Source organism: Papilio machaon, chromosome W, assembly GCF_912999745.1.
Source record: "Papilio machaon chromosome W, ilPapMach1.1, whole genome shotgun sequence".
Taxonomy (NCBI): domain Eukaryota; kingdom Metazoa; phylum Arthropoda; class Insecta; order Lepidoptera; family Papilionidae; genus Papilio; species Papilio machaon.
This window is the reverse complement of record NC_060015.1, coordinates 7,752,025-7,776,292: the sequence shown is the minus strand read 5'-3', so window position 1 is coordinate 7,776,292 and position 24,268 is coordinate 7,752,025. Positions and strand designations below refer to the sequence as shown.

The 24,268-nt window shown below is 33.6% G+C and overlaps 1 protein-coding gene across 1 annotated transcript in view; it reads left to right on the top strand.

Moving 5' to 3' along the window:
• Positions 1–24,268, top strand: part of LOC106715878 (protein furry) — a 160,702-nt gene that overhangs the window by 100,839 nt on the left and 35,595 nt on the right. Inside the window, 10 exon segments of the mRNA XM_045685603.1 lie at positions 2,957–3,091; positions 4,025–4,216; positions 4,435–4,544; positions 8,607–8,635; positions 11,121–11,206; positions 20,114–20,292; positions 21,484–21,600; positions 21,931–22,109; positions 23,452–23,547; positions 23,969–24,175. Of these exon segments, the coding sequence (XP_045541559.1) occupies positions 2,957–3,091; positions 4,025–4,216; positions 4,435–4,544; positions 8,607–8,635; positions 11,121–11,206; positions 20,114–20,292; positions 21,484–21,600; positions 21,931–22,109; positions 23,452–23,547; positions 23,969–24,175 (1,330 nt within the window).

Genomic DNA, 24,268 nt, shown 5'->3' with positions numbered 1-24,268 from the left:
ACGGTCAAGGTCAGAATCTTCACAATGTCATCGATTAATTTAGAATACAAGCTGTGTACCTTCCTTGTACCGGGACGGGGAGATGAAAAGAGTTCTCGTCTAGATGATGAATAGAACAAAAGTATTACCAAATCAAAAATAGTAAGATTAACTGTTGTCTTTGTGTAAAATTTATTTCTTTATTATAAAAGCAAAGATAGAGAAAATTATTATAACGTTTTCAGAATCACTTCCTGAAAGTTAATTATTGTAAGCATAAAAATACGTCATGTAAAACTACTTTATAAGTAACATTTTGTATTGTATGATTTACAAAATAATGTTTCGTTTAAAATTGAGATTGGTTTTTTAGTGTGTTTAATTTCAGATCGTACCGGTTTGTTTATCCGTGTTTGTGCTCAAATATCGCAACCCTTCCGACTATCTATTTACTAGAAATCGATTTCGCTGGTCTGTGTTTTTATTACCTTATGTAGAGTCAATGTCAATGAAACATACAAGCTGAGTAAATTGAAAAAAATATTGCAGACTGAATGAAGTGGGGTCGGGGTGCGGGCAGTATTACATGCATATATTGTTTGCATTCAAGCGGACGTCGGCCGCATCGCTTTGTAACTCACGTTAAACTAAATGAATCGTTCGCAGTTAATTATACAGACTCGGCGAAACTGACCACAATACTCGTATTTGCTCAACTGAAATTTAATATTAACAGGACTATTTCTTTTTACATTTTAAAAATATTTTGTCCATGGTTTACCATGAATTTCGACTGTAGTAACACCTGCTTTTCTTCCTTCTTGTTTCTGTTTTTTTTAGCCGACTTCAAAAAGAAGGAGGTTATTTAATTTAATGATAGCGATGGGCATTAAAGTGTTTTTTTTAGCCGACTTCAAAAAGAAGGAGGTTATCAATTCGACTGTATTATTTTTTTTGTGACTTTGTCACTTTTAATTATTATGGGTCTTAACTTAGCAAGTCATGTTTGGGAGAATTCAAAGAACTGCAATAAAATAAAAAAAAAGTATAAAGACTTAAACATGATTAAGTGACGATAACAATGCAAAAGTTGTTTTACACTCCAGTTATATATAAAGTCATCGTTCTAAGTAATTACGTAGAGACAAGGTTAGTGTGTAACAACGCTCCGAGCGGTGTACTCACTTTCACCTAAGAGCTATTAATCGTTGCCGCAACCTTCATGCGGAAACTATAACATATTCGCTAGGAAGCTTTTATTCACCGCTCCCAAAGGAGTTGCATGACCTGTGTCACTAAGCACTGTACTTAATAACAACCTTTCCAAGGTTACTACATAGTACATATTAAATGTTGCACGTGGATTTGCTCGAGATAGATCTGAAATGCAAATGCAACTAGTACTGTTCTTCTATATGTCTCAAAAACTATGATTATAAATGATATGAGATTCTTCTGAAGAGGAAAATCTGTCAAAATTCGCATTAGAATGAAAATAGCGTAACGTTATTGATTTCATTTAGTTTAAAATCACTAATTGGCAAGCTCTTACCTTGTGTGTACGATTTATAGGAAGTTAATTGAAGAGCTTATGACTTTGGTTTCTCCCCTTTGCTGCACTCAATATATACTGTTGTATTGTTGAATGACACCAATTAACTAGGTATTATATAACCGCTTTGAAATTCTCTCGATACTGCAAATATCTGTTTATAGAATAATGTGTGGGTTCAAAGTAAAGTATGTAAGGGCAGATACTATGATTATTTACGAGTATGTGTGTGCATTTGTATAATCTGAGGATAAATCAGCTACCGATGTAAAGTTTCAATAAACAAAAGGAGGGAGATATAATGAGTGCTTTTGGAGATTACCGGCGACCCTCTGCAAACATATTCAAGGTCGCGGCACAAGGGGTTAGCAGTAGAGTCAGGGCAGGGCACGCCGCGCCCTACTTTTTGCCTCTTTCTGGCATGAGCCACAACACATCGTTATTATAAAATAATGCAGCGATTAATATTGACATTGTTTATTTTGTTTTAATAAACACATTTTTTTTGGTTTCAATTATATATACGACTTATAAAAGATAGTAGGTAATTTGTAATCATAAGAAAGGGACATTTGTTTTTATGTAGATTTTTATAATCCAAATTGATATTATTTGCTAAAACATATAAGTAAAAGTGCCCTTATTGTTGGCATTTAATTTTTAGGAAACAGTAAACATTTTTTTAAAAACGGTCCACCGATCGATTGAGCCCTTACATATCTATATATATAAAAGAAAGTCGTATTAGTTACACCATTTATAACTCAAGAACGGCTGAATCGATTTGACTGAAAATTAGTGGGCAGGTAGCTTAGGACCAGGAAAAGGACATAGGATAATTTTTACCCCGTTTTTTATTTTTTATTCCGCGCGGACGGAGTCGCGGGTAAAAGCTAGTTTAATATAAATCCGATCTCAATGCAGACTAGTAGTGGATACGTCATCAAACAGATTATGTGCTGCACTGTTCGCGTCCTTTGAAGTCTTATGTAATAACGTTTGGATCGCATTATCTACTCCTGTGAGAGACCAGCATAACATAGACGAGACTACCGATAGGGCATAACAAGGATAACAAGCTTTAATTTAACGATTTGCGCATTTAATTATATCATTGAATTGGTTCGTTTTCCACCTTTTGTTAGTACTGTTTGTTTCCAGTTAATTCTTATATAGTGATTTTCGTTTTCAAATTTATCGCTTTGTATTTTGTTTTGTATAATTAATAATTATAAAAAATAAATTGGTTGATATAATACATATATTCCATATATATAATTATGCTCCATGGTATATCGGGATTTACAATCACAGGTAGGTACCTGATGCTTAAATGGAAGTCCCGATATAAGTTTAATTATGTACCATCTATTGTTCAAGCAATAAATAATTTTCATATGTATAGCCGTTTAATTGTTCACGCAGTTCTCGGACAACCACCCGAAGGAGATTGAAGAGCTATGGTCGACGCTGTGCGCTTGCTGGCCAAATAACCTAAAGGTTATCATCCGGTACCTCATCATAGTGTCAGGGATGGCACCTAACGAACTCTTACCATATGTGAGTGTGAAAGATATATTATTTTATTGGAGTAGATGAATTGGTAGGGTCCCATTTTTTTTGCAAATAAGGCAACGTATTAAAGACTGCATTTTTACTACTGGTCCAGTGAGATGTGTGATCAAGATAAGCAGAATAAATACATTCATATGAAATTATTAGTCTGTAGAGTGTGCATGTTGCATAATATATTAGGACATAACAAAGAGATTTAATGATCTGGCCAACGGCATCAGTAACTCGATACTGTTTTTGTTTGTCTGGATTCGTCCTGCCCTGTTCTGCTTTGTCCTGGCCTCCCCTGTCTAGTCCTTAATATAACAACAATATCATATGTCTACCTCAAATGCAACTATACGTTGTGCTTTTGCGATAAACAATTAATTTAAAGATTAATTATGAAATTGTTTTATGAAGCTATTTAATAATTTTTCCTTTATCCCAAGTAACAATTATGATGAAATGTTAAAATTTTCCGCTCTTCCTAATTGGACCTAATAACCTTGTTAATCGGATTTCTTGTGTCTTCCTTTCAGAGAGAACTACTTAAATTATACTAAGAAAATTTTCTTACACAAATATCGGATAAACAAATTACCCGGTAAAACAATTATTGAGTATTTAGTGAAAATAAAGCCGGTAAAGTCAAGATCGATACACAGTTGCCGGGCCGCTGTTGTGATGGGTTTTGAATTTCAAATTTTGTATCAAAGTGTATTAACAAAAGACTTTTCGGTTGCCTTGAAAGCCCCTTCGTTTTAATGAGGCTCAAAAATAAACACTGACAATTCATTGTACTCCGAAAGTATTCGCGACGCTCAGCCAATATATCACTTTATCCATACATTTGTACTCGAGATTGAACGTATATATTTTGCCAACCGGGCGAAACCGGGGCCCACCGCTAGTCTATCATATTTTTTATTCTGCCAGGCGAAGCGCGTAGTGTTGTACCTAGCGCGGTCTCGGCCGGAGAGACTTCTCGACGAGATGATGACGGAGCTGCAGACTGTGGAGACCCTCAACTGTCTCATCGAACGCACTGAGACACCGCCCTTCTACAGACTCACTTCGATGCGCAAGGCCACGTCCGGGCACAGCGACGGCCCTGGCACTGGATCACAAGTAATATATTACATATATTGTTAGCATTGTATCGGCGGTCACTAAATGCAACCTTAGGGTAAATTTTGTATGAGAAATCTAACCTTAATGAGTGCTAAAGAGACCATTAACATAACATACTCTTAAATTAGTATACATTTTATAAAGTTTCACTTTTTAATGAAACATCTCCAAACATAATATTTACAAACAATTTTACAGGGTTTTTTATTAAACAGGACTTATTTTTTCCACTAGGATGCGGCAGTCGAACTGGTGAATTGGCTCCAATAGAAAAAGGCACTATTCACACAAAGAGGCACAGCGGTGAAGACCCGGCTAAATCTTGGTACGTATTTACTTAATACTATTCCTAGGCAAGGCACGCAATTAAAACCACACGACAAAATGTTACAACAATGCGAATTGTATTTTATTGCATGCGGCTAAAAACAACGCAGCGGCGAATACTATATGACATATTAAATATTTCGAAGCGCTTTTTACCATTGTATTAATTTCTGTGTTATCAATAACGTGTTGGTCTTTCACTTGTTTCATTGCAAGTGTAACCGTTGCTTTCCATTGCCAATACACCTGTACATTCCATATTTTTCAATTACAAAACATTATGTTGTCCGTCATATTATTCAAATAGATTGTATTGTAAAGAACCCCTCGCAACAAACCCTATTTTGTGTACGACACCATCGATTTTGTACTTATTACAATTTTATATTGACCCTTCAGATATTTCCCCTTCATTTTCTAATTGAAAGTTCGTGTGGCAAATGACAAGCTATTAATTTTTCTCGGAACATTTATATATATATGTTAATAAGTTTTCCGAGTAACTTATTCTACTTATTCCTTCTTCTTAGTAACAACAGAAATGTTGATATCAATTTATTAGAATACCTGTATTTGTTGTGAGATTTGTTATTCGCTGTAAGGAAAGTATTATGTTACGTGTTTCGTGGAATAATAAACAATTTGTATATTTTGTTGCCGAGCGCCTGACGCGAAATTTTTTAATGTCTAATGTTCGCTCGTTGCTATGGTTTGATTTCCAAAGACTAACATATTTTTTCTTCAACTCTGTACAAACGATAAACTAAATTGTCGATGTGAGTTTAAACTGAACGGTATATGTTCTTTGTAAGTGCGTTTTAGTCTGTTACATTTACGATGGTTGTTTCTGACGATATCCAGACGCCGGCAGCCGTCTGCTGTGCCGTCCGTTCCACTGGACTTATGAAGGACAATGTCGAGCAGGGGTTAGATTTTATGTAACCAAGTTACACGATTAAAAACCTTATCCGCCTCAGTTGAAGTTCTTTATGGTCTAATACAACCGTTTGCGCTATTACATTATTTGCTAGCTGTTGCCCGCGGCTTCGCGTTTGTTTATTATTTCCTAGAATTCTGTATTCGAGATTACACGTATATTAAATCTGTCAAAAAGTTCTTATTCTAACAACAATCACGAGGCTTTCTATACTTTGTAAAGTTTTGGTAAATTGAAATGTAACTTTATACCCTTTTTGCCTCTAACAACATATGAGTACGTGCAAAGTGCGTAATATTTAATATAAAAAACAACATGCAAACATCGTCCGTGATTTTTTCAATAAAACTGTAGTAATAAGCTTGCACAGCTGACCTTCGTAGTAGTAGTAGGTCGTTGCTACAACATCGTCTACGATGAAATGTTTTGAACGCGTCGTTAGAACATTAAGCTATATCGTATTATCTAAGTTAAATGACATCTAAATTAATATCACTCGGCATGTAAAGGACTTGAGGCACTTGTAATGTTGGAAACATTTCATCGTGCCATTCGGTGCTTTACAGGTTGCATTTTGAATGTGTCGTCAGTAATTCGTCCAAGTAGGAATAGACACTTACTAAACTTCTAAGCGAAATAAAATTTAAGAAGTAGAAAATAAATCATCAACTAATTTTATACATATTTAAATATACGATTCAAAACTTTAGAAAACATTAAATCCGCAACATAAAGCGCTTATTCACAATCAGGCTGTCAAAAGCACTGCATAGAGAGAAAAAAAGTTGGGTTTCTATATTCCCAATTATTTCGTATCGACAGCTCACATGATTTAATATATGTTAGGTCGTTTGTTGCTTTAAATATGTTGAATCTTTTTGATTTCCAGATTTAAATTCATAGTAGAATGTTAGTATATTTCGTCAAATGTCCCTAAATTTACAAAGATCAAATATATCTACAAGAAAACATCTTCACACTGTTTGTAATCTATAAAGGATCTGAGCTTAACAAATATGTTTATTTTCGTGACAATGTTTGAATCGTCTTTACACTGGCGCTAAGACCGGTAAATGTGACAATCAGAAAATCTCTACTCTTTGTGACGTTTACAAATATAGGTAAATCCCCGGGAACAATAAAGGTGTACTGTCTGTCTTCCTTTACTAGATTATTCTTTTGTACATTTATTTCCACGTGTAGGTACCGTAAAGTACTTTCCGTCTAACAATAGTATAGGCATTTTTAATTCAAATAAAATGCACGTTATAAAGTGGTAGTTGGCGTTAATTTACATTTTAAAAATTGTTAATTAAAATTATGAGGTAGAATACAACTGGAACTACACCTCACTTTTCAAAAAATTACTTCAGCCCTTTAAATTACAAGGGCTCACTATAAACTGGAAATTCGTAAAATACACGAGTATACAAATATATTTACATCCCCTCGATATTAACCTCCTGTCAGTCGGCAAATAATTGGTTGAAAAACGTCAATGTCTCGTGCAAATATTAAATGAAGCTTCAATATGAAATCTACGCTTTTAATTATAAAAGACTGGATCATGTTGTGCGAGCCAGACGTATTGGCTGTGAATGCAAACGGATGTCGCGGCCACGTCTGAAATTAATTTCGCAAAGTTCTCATATATATGTTCTATGTAATATGTTCGACATGTTTTAACTTCACAAGCGGGATCTGTTCGTTTGCTGGATTTTAATTCAATTAGAGGCGATATTGTAAATGCGTTTCCGAACACTTTACAGTACGAATCAATTTTATCCCAGACCTACGTGAAACTAACGCGACGAATTTCATGGTTGAAGTGGCGCTGGATATTAATAGAACAAAGCAGGAAATTCCGTGCACCTCCGTTCCTTTTGATGCATTCCGCATGCGAGCGGTGCTACGAAATATTAGACAACTTCCATACGAACTTTCACAAGCCAATTCAATGTTCAAAAAAAATCCTTCTCATTGTATTTGTGCAAAACCAACAACTGCACTTAACCTTTACATCTTGCTTAATATATTTTCTCCGTCACGATAGACAAGAGTTCATGTTGCCTTTATGTACATTTTTTAAATAAAGGCAGCAACGTTGATTGGCGTTTAAAAAATCAAGATACTTCATCATTATGTAATCTAAAAGCATTGCACATATTTCTTTGACATAATTGAAATATTGTAATCAAATGTTGATTAAAATCCATACATTTCCAAATATTGTCTAGCGAATAATTTTTACGTTCGTTTGTAAATGGAGTAACAACTTAATAAACTTAAACATAACATGAACAACTAGCCGAACTGAGCTCCAACCCCTTTTTATGTTTGTTCAAAGTCTTTTTAATTGAAAAGTTTGTAATTAATATACCGAGCTTAGATTAAAATTCTTATATCAACAGTCTACTACACATCCTGTTTATGTAAAGACTTGCCTGCCTTGCCTGCGACTTCGTCATCACAGACTTAAAAAAGTAGCGTATAATATTCCCTTAAAGTCCCGTCGAAATTGTTAAAGAACAATAGCTTCCTTGCTAACAGACAATAATTTTACAAATTGTTTTTTCGTTAACAGCAATGCAAGTATATCATGTGTACAAAATATGTTTTATTTTCTAATATTACACTCAACACTCCAATTTAATTATTATGTATAGATGCTACTACTTTTATTAATCCTGAGTATCGTTGATATTGTCGGCTCAGACATTCTCTTTGGACAGACAGAGACAAGTGTTACCGCAGTCGGAACCGACAGTTAATGAAACAGAGTCGTAAAAAAAGTACGTTCCCACTGCCGAAACACATATATAAAACATATTCTGTAATTCAGTAAAACAATGTACTTATACAAGTCTTAGGTCGAAGAAATGTCAGACAAATAACAAATATTTATTCTATGTCATTAACTAGTTCTAGATTTCCCATAAGGATATTACAAATCAAACAACAATATTAATATTTCGTTCAAAATCTAATAATGTCGATCTAATATCACTTTTATTACAAAAGTTATGTTATTGCTCGATTAAAGGAGATAATTTTTTTATCGTTTTCTTAGAGTGCTATAGGGTTTTAGAAACTCAGATTTCTTATTTCTTAATTCAATACCAGTTCTCTAATGACCGATGTTCCTATGTGGGGTACTGACAAACTTTCAGTTTTGCTTAAAGTAGTCTGATAGCAAAGGTTTCTTAGCTTAATACTATAAAACAAAAAGGATTTTATATTGTTATGAATTGTACACTATAATAGAACATTAGGAGGTGAAGCACCTTTCTGGTTAATATTTGATATACAGCGAAACTTGAAACCTTGATATTATATGATTCTCGTTTCTCATAATAACAAGTGAACAAGAGAGATTACGTTTTACCACAGTAGTTGAAGAGGTTTTCTGTATTCTATAAAAACATTTTATATTCGCTTAACAATGTTATGAATTTCATAATAAAATAGAATGTGAAGCATCCTTCAAGAAAATCTTGCAAATAATTGATATACTGTTCCATGTATTTTCAATCTTAGTAGCCATATGCCTGTATCTGATCATATACTTGTTTCAAGTATATAAGTGAGCAAGATCTATCGAAAATATTAGGAAATCAGAAGGACAAGGAGACAGTCGGTTTAATGGTATGGTAACAAACTCACCGGCTCAAGCTCAATGAATTATGAGTTCTGAAATATAGCAAACGAGACGAGACGTTTGTCCGATTTGTTGGGACGATGGGTGAACGAACTATCCGTCTCGCTATTTAATGATCGAAAATGGCAGACTCCGTAGAATTAAAAAAAATCTTAAGAATTCACGTCTCAAAAATCTGTTTAGAATAAGCGGCACACGGGTAAGTCCGTGGTTAAAATTGTTGCACAGAAGAGTATTACCTGTTGCTAATCGGAGCAGTTCGCTATTTAGAAATAATAAATATTAGATATTGCACTTCTAGCACGTTTTTGCATTGTAAACATGCGAACTGTCGGTAGCACACTTTCCAATCGACGCCACGTTGGAAAAGGGAATAGTGCTGTCGCAAAATAACAGGTGCGGGCGACGTTGGTGGATACAACTAAAGACAGGCGGCGACATTGTGCGCAGCATGCACTTATTTCACCACCATTAAAATAAATAAATCCCTTGACTACCGTAGATATTGATCTACAATTTACAACTTAATTTGATTTCATAGTTCATTTCACCCTATCAAAGCACGGGGCGGCGTAAACAACTTCACGATTGTACCTCGAGAGAACCCCTCGTAATTTTAACGACCAAGATATAAATAAGCTTCTTATAAAAAACGATACACTTCAAACACGGCCCGCGCGTTATACTCGACCTTGGCCATACCTACATCGATTTGCTGCCGGTGGGTTGTAATGAGGCATGACTTCTAAAAAAATAATAATACACTCCAGAGAGGAATATAAGAAAATTTTAGTCTATCCATTTATAGTACTAATTATTTGATATAACAACAATATTTGTAAACATGATACAAATGATTTAATACGTGGTGTCGAGTCTGCCGCGGGCATTAGGTGCCATCACTAGACTCACAGCAAACATTCATGTGCCTAACGTAATTAGTAATTACGTAAATACAAGAACCAGTCACAAATAAAGACAATTATTATAAGTATAAGATGACGAGACAGGACCATACATTAAGGCGAAAAATTGAGAGACCAACGGCTAGCAGTGGATAGCGATAGGCCGAATGGATGTATTATAAAATATCGTCACCTCATATTGATCTATAGTAGATATTTATAAGTTTCTTTAATTGAAATACGTAGTAATAAAAAGCTTGTCGACATTATCATAGACATCTATTACTTAACTTACCTAATTGTACCTTATATGCGACAAAAAGGTATCTCAATAAATCTTTATAATATCGAATGCAAAAAGTGTCAAGATTTAATTAAAACTTTTCATCTTATTTCTATCATATAAAGAGTTGTCGCAGAGTTATTTTGGTGTTTGGCATTGAAAAAAGCAAAGTATGTTTCTTTGCTTTGTTGCGTTGAAAACATTGTTGCTGCGCAATTGAATTTTATAATCCATAATACATAAAGCCCTGTAGTTTTCCTTTGAAAAATAAAATTTTGATGTGTTCCTTATAAATAATTCACATTTCCTTCGCACAAATTGACCATGCATGTGCAGCTGCGTCTGTGAATGCGAAATTAATTTTATTCACATGTTTAATAAAGGTTTTGTTGAATTGTTATTGTTTTCGACGCAACCGCGGCTTAAAATAACCTCGCTTATACTTTTCATTACGTTAAGTTTAAAATTCAATCTTTACTATTTCACACCGGATTGTATTACGACCAGTGATGTTAATTACCAACAAATTAATACTTTTTTAATACTAGCTGTTGCCCGAATAATTATCCCCTTAGAAAAAAATAGTAGCCAATATCAGACACTATGCCAAACTTTAGTCTATCACTGTTTTAAATATTATGTATATTTGTTCAGACGTTGTAAAGTTAAACCGATAACAAACCTTCATATCTACCTATACATGAAAATCACATATAATATTAGTAATATATCTGTGTGCATTGTTTTTGTCGGCAGCGTGGGTAAAGCTTGCGATACACCGGGGGCGAGAGGGCAGGACAAGCGGTCGTCTGGGCCGCCGTGCACGCCCCCCGTGGACGACGAGCCCCCAGCGCCCTCTGACGGCGACGCCACACCGGTAACACGATCACCAATTTATTATAACTATAACACTGGTTTTCGGCTTCGCGTGTATTTTTTTATCTTTTTAAATTTCCTCCCTCGAAGCTTTTGCGTTTGTGACCGTTGCTGTATACAAGTAACCGTGAAATTCCACCGCCTATTACATATTGTTATACCTCTCATTCCCTTTGTCTAAACTACAGTCAGCCGTAGTCTATACAATATATATCAATATAATAGGTGTAACGCTATGCTGATTCTACTGATTTTTTTACCACAAATCAAAAAATACTTAAGTTTCACAGATTTTCCAAGTAAAATATTTTAATACAACTGTACATACCATTGTACATGTCAATAAAACATTTATCCATAAATAACTTTATACCTCAACAAAGGTTTTTGGCAAAAATGGGTAATATAAAGGGGTAATGATTGTTTTCTATAAGTTGGTAGTATTTATCTTTAGTTTTTTTCATATCAAGTGTTGAACTTACTCTTTTGTGCCATTAAAAGATTGTTATTGATTTTCTCTATGGTTGTCGTTTGCTAGTCGCTGCAGGGATCGCGCTCCAATGAGTATTTAATTTTAAATCTTTTACATATTATTTTTATCTTTTTTGTTTGCTATTTTCTTTTAATCTTTGTTCAATTTTAAATTGATATAAGCTTTTATAATTTACAGCCTTCATAATTAATTATTTTACATTCTATTACCTATATATATGTAAAATGGTTCAAAATTCAATAACTTTTTTCTATTGTTCATAATCCTCAACAGTACAAAATAGTTGTTAATGTTGGTCGAATTTCATTGAAAATAATACTCGTATAATTTTATGGTTAATATTTAATATAAAATTATAAATAAAATAATTAATTAAAGATCAAAAACTGAAGAATGATTCTTATGTAAGTATTGATTAGTATACTCTCTCTACTTCTGCCTAGCTCTTATACCACAGGGTGGTATGGTTGGCTTTCCTAATCAGTCTCTACCACTTCGCTCAGTCCTCGACATCTTCGTCCTGAGACTTGGCACTTACTCGTGTCTTTTAGCACTACATCATGACTCAACCTTAAATATGTGTTTTGAAATAAAAAATATATATTATTATTATATCATCGCAGTCTACGATACGTATACTATATTTTGTACATTGCTTATTGTTAACTGACGTCGATACCAAGAAGCGTCAAACGCATCCAGGCAAATGTAACAGGCAATTACTGGGAGCATTTATTGAAGCGTTATAATATGCATCAGTAAATAGGATAACACGCTTGTTACATTAAATGGACTCCGCGACTATTATAGGGACGTTTACAAACCACCAATTGTCTCGTCGCAGCATTCAATAATATGTTGAAATGGATTATTGATTTAATTAACTATACTAATCAACCTAATATAATTATCACAACTTATGTTACATCTATCTTTGGTTTCCACTGCTGTGTTATTACAGGAGCATGTTTTCTTTCTAATAACAAAGTAAACCTGGCGAATCTGAATTCAGGGAGAAGTTTTATAAATTAGCTATGGCGAATCTAAGAATTTTAGTGTAGACAGAATTATATAGGGTACAGATGTGCCTGTAGGCAATATGAATAGTATCTAAATAATATTGAGATGTTATTAACAGATATCCAAATGTTATATAGTCGTTTTTAAAACGCAATAAATGTTATATACCTGACTTCGACCCTCTTTGTTCGTTGCACGTTTAGGAAAACAAATCCTTGTAGCTGTACATCGTATATTTGAATAATTCAGTATTGACATCAATGCTTTGAAGACTTTCTGCATCGTTTTGCTTACATAAGTTATCGACGCGAAATGTATTCGAGTCAATAACAATTTTTTTGAACGGGCTACGTGCGTTTTTCCATGTTTTCCACTTGGGTACATCTCGTCAATGTATTTAGTGCGTCAAAGGGTGTTTTAAATATTTGAATTTTGTCTGCATTTCGAATCGGATATGGTTTTATTCGCCAAATGTAAGCCTTGCTGTAACATTCGGCTTCCGTTGCGATTTTATTGTTTAATATCGATTGTATTTCGCCCAGTCGACTTCAATAAAACCTTCGTTAGTTATTTTTTTCCAGTCCACAGTCCGCTCACGTAATTCCATATAGCTCTCCCCTTTAGACAGTACAAACTTATTCACTAGGGTTTTCAATAAAACTATTACCTTTAGCATTGTTGTAAATCTTCCTACTAGTATTCCATATGATGGTGGGATCAACTTTTAGTATTTTCCACTTCGCTGTGAGCTGGCTATTTTATCTAAAACTTGGATATATTGTAGTTTGATTCAATATTTGACCAAAACAGTATGGTCGTACGAACGGACAAACCTACTACAAATGTGATGCAGCTGTTGACGCGATTAAGGTAAAAATATGAGGATGCTGTCAATCAGTTTTATATTCCAATGGCAACAGACAGACTTCATAAATATGTAATCTAAGACTGCTCTCACCTTTGCCTGCGCAGTAGCATCCTATTGACATTACATTTGTTAAAATGTTAAAACACTTTTTTGCTTTTCAATCATCTTTATTTTTTTCTTATACACAACGCCATGACATATTTTTTACAGAGGGAGAAATCAAAGAGTAAACAATGTTACCATATATAAATGTACCATAAACCTAACACGCCTCCTTACATTTATATATTATATACTTAACTATTATTTAAATTGACATTACAAACATATAAACTAATTGTACTATTAGACCACTAAATTTAACATATTTCTAAACTTTACAAATTTTGCGTTTCCTAAACTTTTAGTAAAGATATCTGCAATATTTTCCTCAGAATCTACTTTTACAATATCAATAATGCCTTCATTAAAACTTTCATGTACATAATGATAATGAACTTCAATGTGTTTAGAATTTTTAGTAAAATTACCATACTTTGCAATAGCTAATGTTCCTGAATTATCTTCATAAATTTTTGTTGGTTGATCAACTTTTACAAATACATCATTAATAATACATCTCAAAAAATTTATTTCAGTTACAGCCTCAGATAATGCTACATATTCAGCAAATGTAGAAGATTTAGTAACACTACTTTGTTTCCTTGACTTCCAATAAATTACATTTCCAAACAATCTTATTACATAGCCTGAAGTTGACTTTCTGTCTACAATATCTCCTGCCCAGTCGGCATCAACAAAACAATCCAAAATATTACAATCACTGTTATTATAATAAGTCAATTTAAGATCTTTTGTCAAGTACAAATATTTCAGAACTCTCAAAGCATATTGAAAATGTGTATCATTATAACAGTTTTGAAACCTGCTCAAATAATTAACAGAAAAGGATATATCTGGTCTTGTGCCAGTACTTATATACAATAGTGCCCCTATCAAGTTTCTATATTTAACATCTTCATTACTTTCAGACTTTGTTAACTTTAAATTAATTTCCATTGGTGTTTTGTACAACTTAGAGTTTTCAATTTTATAACGTTTAGTCAATGATTCAATATAGGTTTTTTGACTTAAGGTCATTTTATTACAATCACCCTTATATTCATATTCAATTTCAATTCCTATATAATTTTTAACTTTACCCATATCTTTCATTTTAAATTTATTACACAATTTATTTTTTGTCTGTTCTATTATTTGTTTATTTATACAACATATCAAAAGATCATCAACAAATAGCAAAATATAAATTTTTACATCCTTTTCAGATTTTACATAAAGACAGTAATCATAGTCACTTCTTCTAAAACCTAATGTTTCTATATATTCATTGAAACATTCATACCAAGCTCGTGGGCTCTCTTTTAACCCATACAAAGATTTCTCTAACTTATAAACATTATCACTACCATCCTCATAACCTAATGGCTGTTTTACATACACTTCAGATAATATTCTACCATTTAAAAAAGCAGTTTCCACATCCATTTGATGTACATCTACAGAATTTTTACAACAATAAGACAGTAACAATTTTAAAGTTTGCATCCTCGCAACAGGGGAATAAGTGTTATCTATATTATCAGTTTGTTGAAAACCTCTCACCACTAACCTTGCTTTATATGTATCTTCTGATTTCTTTCTGTACACCCACTTTACATCTAAGGCCTTTTTATCATTTGGTTTACTTACTTTTACCCAAGTATTATTTTTGACAAGACTATCCATTTCACTGTCCATTGCATTTATCCACTGCTTGGCCTCATCACATGATATCGCCTCCTGAAAGTTATCTGGAATCATAGCATCACAATGATTTACTAAAATACAATAATAACCAAATTCATCATCAAATCGTTTTGGAGGTTTTATATTTCTTTTTGGTCTATTTTCTTTATAACTGTTCTCGGGCAACTTTATACTGTCATCTTCATTTGTTTCTTCATCTTCTAAATTGCTTTGCCCTTCCTCATTACAAATTTCTTCATTTTGATGTTCTTTTTCATTTTCAAAACCAATACAATTTACATCTTCTTCTATAATGTCCACATGTCTTGCAACAATTACTTTACCTCCAATCAAAACTCTATAACCAACATCTGTGTAGCCCAACAATATTCCTAATTCAGCCTTCTTATCAAATTTTGATTTGCGCTTTTCCTCTGGTATTCTCACAAAAACTTTACTGCCATAAATTTTCATATAATTCATGGATGGCCTTTTACTAAAGAAAATTTCAAATGGTGTCTTTTTTTCAAAAGTATTTGTCAAGGTTCTGTTTTTGATATATGTAGCAGTTTTAACTATTTCAGGCCAGTATTTTTTCTCTACTTTAGCCTCAGCAAATAAACATCTGGCCATGTCCATTACACTTCTGTTGAACCTTTCCGCAGTGCCGTTTAATTGGTGTACATAAGGTGGGCAAGGTTTAATCATTACACCTTTATCTCTTGCTAGATTATAAATTTTTGAATTCAAATATTCTTTGCCATTGTCACATCTTAGTTGTTTTATCATTTTTCCTGTTATGTTGTGTACCTCATTTATATAATGTAAGAAGCATTCATACACTTGGTCTTTTGACGGAATGCAATAGATTTTAGCTAGCTTGCTGTAGTCATCAATGAAACTTAAGAAGTACTTTTCACCATGATTTCCTGTTGTGCTATGTGGCCCATTCAAGTCTGTGTGAACAATATCTAATATATCTCTAGCTCGTTGTCTGTTATTTTGAAAAGGTAAGTTATGCATTTTATTTTCGATACAGATTGCACACTTCAAGTATTCAGATTCCAATTCTTTAGGTAATCCACCGAGCATCTCATTTTTACACATTATGTTTAAATATTTAAAATTCACATGACCCAATGTTCTATGTATTTTCTCTTTCATTGTCAATGTACTTTTAGAAACATTTGCTTGTATTTTATTTCTTTGTATAAAACTTGTCATTTTGTATAAGCCTCCATCCTTTTTAGCAATTCCTATTAATGATCCAGTTTTGTTATAAATCTTTGTTAAATATCCTTTTGAGGTAATATTATTATTTTCTGTTATTTTTGCATAGCTCAGTAAATTTGCTTTCATGTCTTTCACATAGAATACATTATTTATTATTACCTTTTGTTTCTTGTTATATACAGGAAAATAAACAGTAATATTTCCAACTTTTGTAGCTTCTAATAAGCTTCCATTACCAACTTTTACTTTTATTGGCGTTTTCAATGTTATAAAATTATCAAAATACTCATCACTATTTATTATATGATCAGTGCATCCACTGTCAAGCAACCAATTTATCTCACCTTTAGTAACATTGGTTTCACTCACAGTTGACATATTATTAACAATAGCTGTATGGAAATTACTTGGATATTGATTTTTATTTTCTGACTTTTGTTGATAAGCCTGATAGTTTCCACGACCACCTCGGAAACTTCTGGAATTATATTTCCCTCGACCACGTTGAAATGTATTATGTCCATATCCATGATTTACATTATGCCAACAATCCTTTTTAAGATGGCCTCTTTTACCACAACCAAAGCATATTTTCTGGAAACTCTGGGGTGGTGATGACTTTTTAGCTTCGACTTTAAAAGCATTTGACTTATCCTGGGGAGCTTCACACGCTGCATCTGTCATATCAGAGTTAGATTCTAAGCTTTTCATTTTAATTTTATTTTTCACATAATTAACATTTCTCTCTGTTTCCGGTAAAATATCTATAAGGTCTCCAATGTAACTATATTTTTCTGGTAATGATTTTAACATATAATTCATTTTTTCACTTTCATTTATATTTGCACCAGCTTGTTTCAATTCGTTGATACATTTCTCAAAGTCATTGAAGAAAATGTTAACATCTGCATAATTTTTAAGTTTCACATTCTCAAGTTTATTTCTATATAATATTTGCAATGCCGTTGATTTCTTTAAGTACATTTCGTCGAACTTCGTAATTATTTGGAATGCAGAATCCAAATCACACACATATTCTAGCTGGTTATTCGTAATTGCGCTGTAAATATAATTGGTAGCCATGATGTCCATTTCTTGCCATTTTGCACTAGCATCATTTTCAGATTTCGATCTTGTGACAACATCTTTACACTTCTTGAATTCTAAGAACTTTAGTAACCGAATTTTCCAGTTTGCATAATCCGTGCCATCAAATATAGGAATTAACACTTCGTTGTTTTTCATAAGCGCCATTTTTATATTTAATGCGATGCAACAAATATTTCAATGATTCCACGTAAATAGTTTATATAACCACGCTCTGCTACCATGTTAAAATGTTAAAACACTTTTTTGCTTTTCAATCATCTTTATTTTTTTCTTATACACAACGCCATGACATATTTTTTACAGAGGGAGAAATCAAAGAGTAAACAATGTTACCATATATAAATGTACCATAAACCTAACAACATTGTCACAATTATGTTGATTGTTGTCTCGGTGAAATTTTTCAAAACAGACGTTCATTGTAAGACATTTTATTTATTTCATATACAATTTGTATAAAAAATCTTGTTCAATATATTAATATGCAAGAAAATAAACCTTACTAAAACTTTGAAAGCAATATGTAACAAATATTACATAATATAAAATATTCTTTCGTTACTTGTCATACAAAAATATTCTTTTAAGTTGAAATAGTGTATTCTACACTTTACAACCGGAATAAAATCTACTGCTCAATGAATAGCGAATTCATTGGAAGGAAAGATATTCCAAATGCATTTGCCGTAGTCCTTTTCTTAAGTAGCTGTTTCCGACGAAACTTTCAACGTTTAAAACTTTTACTTGATTGAATCTCAATTATTTGTTACAAATGGCGACACAATATTATTAATTCGTGATACTGTAATTGAAAATAAGTACTTAATTTATAAATAAAAACTTTTTACTTTCTAGGTTTAAATACGAAGATTTAATACTTCATTTCAGCATTAGTAGCCTATAAATTCAGTGTAATAAGTACATAGTGCTGTATATGACTGTGTACATAATATTACGATATGTAATAGTAAAGTACTGCGATATGTTTATCAAATACATTTGCGTTGGGAGGGATCAATAATAGTACCGATTATTATTATTAGCATACTTCTCGTAATATTCTAACAAAGGCCAGTAAAACTTATAAGTGGGTTAGAAAAAGAGTTGCAGAAAACGAAAATATGTATAAACACTCATTTCCAATTCTAATTTGTATAAGTTCTTCCAAAAGTATTAAAATCTCAATTTGTTTCGATGACTAAAAAATAGGTTAATAATTTAACATTTTAATTGCCACATATTTTTAGGCATTTATTTATTTACTTTTGTCGCTTTAACAATTGGTATTTTTAATGAAAACCGACTCCTAACTAGGGATTGCAATCCGGCGTCATTTTCAGTCCGGCCGGATACGACCAGATTCCCATCAATCCGGCCGGATCCGACCGGATTGATTAAATCGAGATGATTTTCGCTTTTTAGTACAAAATAAGTAAGTTAATCAAGTGTCACTGCACTTATATGTAGGTAGTTTATTAAAAATAAATCACAAATATATAAAATCGACTTTATTTCTTAACCAATGTTAAGACAAATAGACAACAAGAAAACAATTAAAATTTAGTAGTGTAGGTTATTAACTAGTAATAATTTTACGACGTAACGAGTAGCTTAGTCTTTCTAGATTTCACTTTCACAGATAGATCAATTTATAAGTAACAATATTAATTATCAAGTAACTATAATATCTAATAGATACAATTAACCTTACGTAATTAACTGAAATGAGATCAAAATCATTATTAAAGTATTTGAGAATGCTAACAAACAAGTCTTATAGGTATTTATGATTATAACAGATACCATCATGATTTGATGAATCTGTCGAACGAATGAATGGCAAAAATTATCACAATAATGAGTTTAGAACTCTTTAGTTGAATCAACTTACGATAAATAATTATTTTAAGTAATAATTGTAAAAAAATATAAGTATTAAAAGAAAATCAATATTGATTTTGAAAATAAGATCGTAGAAAACAAATATTGTTAATTGTGTCATCAGCTAAACGACTTCTAATAGAGCTGCAAATATATACGCACAACGCATTTAAAGTACCTACTCATGCAGCATCTATATTATTTTCCCACAAACTGCTAGCACCGGATCCGGTTTTCGGATCCGGTATATTGGTACCGGATCCGGTAACCATTAAATGATGCCGGATCCGCCGGATTACCGGGTCCGTTTTTCCGGATTGCAATCCCTACTCCTAACGCCATCTTCAATCGCGCTCCGAAAACTTTTACGTATGAGCGCTACTAAAGTACCAAATGTTCACATTTTTATCATGATTTCAAAATAAAATTACCTTTCGATGTCAACATACATTATATGGCACGAATACTTTTTCATATTATGGATCAACGTTGGTTAAACATTTGTTCCATCCTAGACTGGATTGGGTCCGGAGCTGCACGCTACTCCGACCGGCAGCGCTCCGGCGACACCGCAGGAGGCCAGGATAGACGCCCCTCAGCCCAGGCCATTGCCTATGCCCGAGTATGGCGGTTACTTCGCACTCCTTACCGAGTACTTACCTGACAGCAACCAACCTATATCAGGATTCCACAGGTAAACACTCATACCACACTTAGGGTACGTACACATCTGGCAAATGCGTTAGAAATCGACACGCTATCTGGATACTAGATGTGGATGTACTCTTGCCTTAAAAATACTCTGCTATCATTGTGTTAAACCATACTATTATTTCTGTGTTTTCAAAGAGATGGCAATACGATATGTTTTTAAACAAGTGTTTTGACTGTGGAAACCCATCGTTTTGCTTAGGTCCAATTTAAATAGAATTGTGCTTAAAATTTTAACGACGAACATCAAGAATGTACTACGAAAATAAATTGAAAATATTTCTTTCAATGAATCGTCTACTCAGTTCTATTGATATGTACTTCTTTGAATATATTATCCTTTATAATGAGGCCTTCAATTTACAATCTAAATTGAGGTCTTATTTCAATGGCCTGTTTCTCTTATTGTAGAATTCCACTGCTGTGACCCTTGTATTAATACATGTTCTATTATCTGTCTCGTCATAAAGAGGGAAAGGGATGACAATATTCACCAACACCAGTGTCACGGCAGTGGAACTTTGCTATTATGCGTTTATTTGTACTTCGCAAAATTCTCAAAAATAAATTGAACTATTTATAACGTTGTATTTTTAGTAGCATTCCAATAAAGATATTTAGTTTATTAGAAAATACAAATAGATTTACTATATAAATGAATTTCCAAAATATTACAATAATAATGAAGATGATATAACATTGGTAGACGGCAGTGATAACAACATTATTTGCACAAGAAACCGCACTAGGTGTATATAGTACCACGTATCAGACCAGAAGATACGCGTCAAGTGGAAGTGTTTCTGCGTTTCGTCTCATGAGTGAATGTGCCGCAGGCCTAATTTTAGTCCTCTTCCCCTTCCCACCATTATCTTTTAAAGGAAGGATGGGGATTTGCTGTGCATAGCTTTAATCGATAGGTAATCCTCTGCAGTAGGAATACATCTTCAATTACGGATGTCTACGGGCAGCGGTCGCTTCGCTGTTTCGGCGAATTCATATTATTCCGCTTATTCGTTTGCCACCTTATATGTATAAAATATTAAACCTTTTTTTCTCACAGTGAGAGGTTCTGAGTGTTCAGACTCGTTAAAAGTCTCTGTGATCAGCATATGAGCGAAACAAGAGACCTGTAGTATATATATACATTATAGTATGTTTGATGTTGGTCCAGATGCAACGTCGCGGTGATGTTGCTATGTGACGTGGTACTGGACGGCGTCGAGATCGACTGGTCCATACATGTACCACTTATGCTGCATATAGTATTTCTTGGAATGGACCATACAAGGTAAGTGATCGGAACTATCAGCCAACGTGTGACCGTATTAAATAAGAAAATCTCGACTTAAACCTTCCTATACTTACACATTATTCCTCAGGCTGATTGTACTGTGTGCTGTGTCACAGGACTATCAAAACTAAATTCAGATGTACTGGTTATCTCCGATCGCACTCTCAGAGATAGGAAGGTTTGCCATTGACGGATTACGTCATGGAGGACATGGTCACATTTTTGATAACACCAGCGGTTATGAGAATCTTTAATATTGTTCAAGCTCTAGGATCACCACACACGTATGTCAGTTGGATATATAAATTTTTGTATGTTGTGTGTCAGATGGATAGTGCACCAGCACTGCCGGCAGCTGCTGCTGAACCTGCTGGTGGCGGTGGCGGCGCACCACGACCACCTGACGGTCGCGCGCACGCTGCTCGCCAGCCGCAGCGCCCAGCTCGGCCTCGCGGTCACCGCGCCCTCCGCGCCCTCCCTGCCGCTGCTGCAGCACAATTTCACTGGTCAGTACTCAGTATCTTATTTCTATGTGGTCGCTGTTTTAATTAAATATTCACTTTATACTTAAATAATTTGAATTTATTTTTAACTAGCTGTCGTCCGCGACTTCTTTCAGAATATGTTCTACATCTGTGACAAATTTCATCAAGATCAATTGAGCCGTTCCAGAAATTTCTTTCAAACAAACATACATCCATAATATTAGTAAGATGTGCAGTAAAATTAGAATGGAAAATATAAAACTATATTTGTTTTAAGATTCTTTGATCAAAAATAGCTCAAAAGACGTCTACTTTCTCTATGTAAAATAATATGCGTGTCTTTTGTCTCGTATAATCCGCCCACATCTGTCTGTGTCTGTACAAAAAGGTTCGATGTACCTTTGTCACTTGAAACGTAAGATTTCTTTCATTATTTATATTATGTTCTGTTTTTAAAAATAAATAAAAATTAAATTCTATTTAATTAAAAGAGAATATAAATAAAATAATTTTTATTTTTGATCCAATTTCACTTAATAATAACATAATGATAGGAATAGATTATATTTTTTGTTAATGTTTTCTGTATTTGTATTATAATTTCATAATAAAATAAATAGTTCAAATACAACAATTTATAATAGTTTCTCTAAACAAGACGAATCATGTCTGAGTATATTCTTTGTAAATCAATGCATTTGTGTTATAAGACAGGAAAGTGGATCAGTGTTGTCAATGAAAATATATCGTCGAGTGCAGCGAATCTGACCCGCTTTGCGAATGGGGTTACTGGTCAATCCACATCTTTGTTTGTTTATTTCGCTACCGTTACTAACCTACGAAGGGGTAGTTTATTAATTTTTTAATGCTAAATAACATCCCTTATTTGTTAGAAATATTGCCAATCAATAACTTCCAATTGTATACTTATTATTTCAAAATAAGCAATCAAAATTACTTCTTTCACTCTTATTGAATTAAAGACTTTTGTATTGGATTATGAAATTATGCTTGTTGTATAATATTTTATTTTATTTTAACTTCCATAGACTTCATCTTGATGTTTAATAAAAAATAAAATCTATAAAAGACTTTATAACGTCGGGAGGTTTTCCAATACCATATGCCCTTTATTGCATTCAATAGTCATAAGTGTTCTTACGACTCTCAGTTATGAATTCCTCTTCGAGCTCATGAAGTTTTGTGTTTTTACACTGGAAAATTATATGAAAATAGGTATATACAAACTAGCTGCCGCCCGCGACATCGTCTTCGTTGCATAATCCAAGAAGAGTTATTAGTCTGTTATTAATTCACCCTCTCTTAAGTTATGTGATAACAAACATGTTTTTTTTTATTTTAGAGCCAGACGCGACATTTGATAAGACGACGCAATGCGCTCACTCCCCGCGCGCTACCCCACGCTCCCGTAGCACTGATCCCCAAGTCACACCTGAAGGTACGACACATAGACATACTGACACACACCCTAATTTCTATTCCATGTCATGGATTAAAAGTTGTTTTTACACAATAATCAAATAATTTACTGTGTGGCCTTCCATAAAACCTAACTATAACGTAATCGCTCATAGTAATTGTCTGTCTTATTCCTGGTCTACTTCTACTACGCTTCAGTATAGGAATATAAACTGAGGCTAGCATTGTCCTAGATAGCATTTTAAGCTTATTTATCTAAAATTAATTTACATTTATTTTTTGAAATGTCACAATAACACGGGCTAAGTTTCTAAAGGGTTAAACATCTGGGTTGCTGATGTTCTTTCATAAAGTACGACATAAGTCAAGTTTTTTAAGTCAAGTCAAGTTGTTTCGGATACTGAAGAGCCTACAGCTACATAAGTCTAACAATGTAACAGGTGAGGCGGACAAGTACCCGTCGTTGCCGGTGATCATAACCGGCGAGGCTGAGGCGGGTGAGACGGAGGGCGAGGGCGGGCTGGAGGCGGGGGACAAAGGGGAGGCGGAGTTGCCCGTCGCTGACGTCATCAAGTCCCTGGTGCACTTCCTTGCCAACAGGCCCACGCACATGCCCCTGTGGCAATATGAAGACATCACAGCTAAAGGTCCGCATCCGTACTTAGTATTATAACTTATAATGCCTTAAAATAAAATAAAAACTAATGTAAAATGTTAATGCTAACAAATAAAAAAATGAA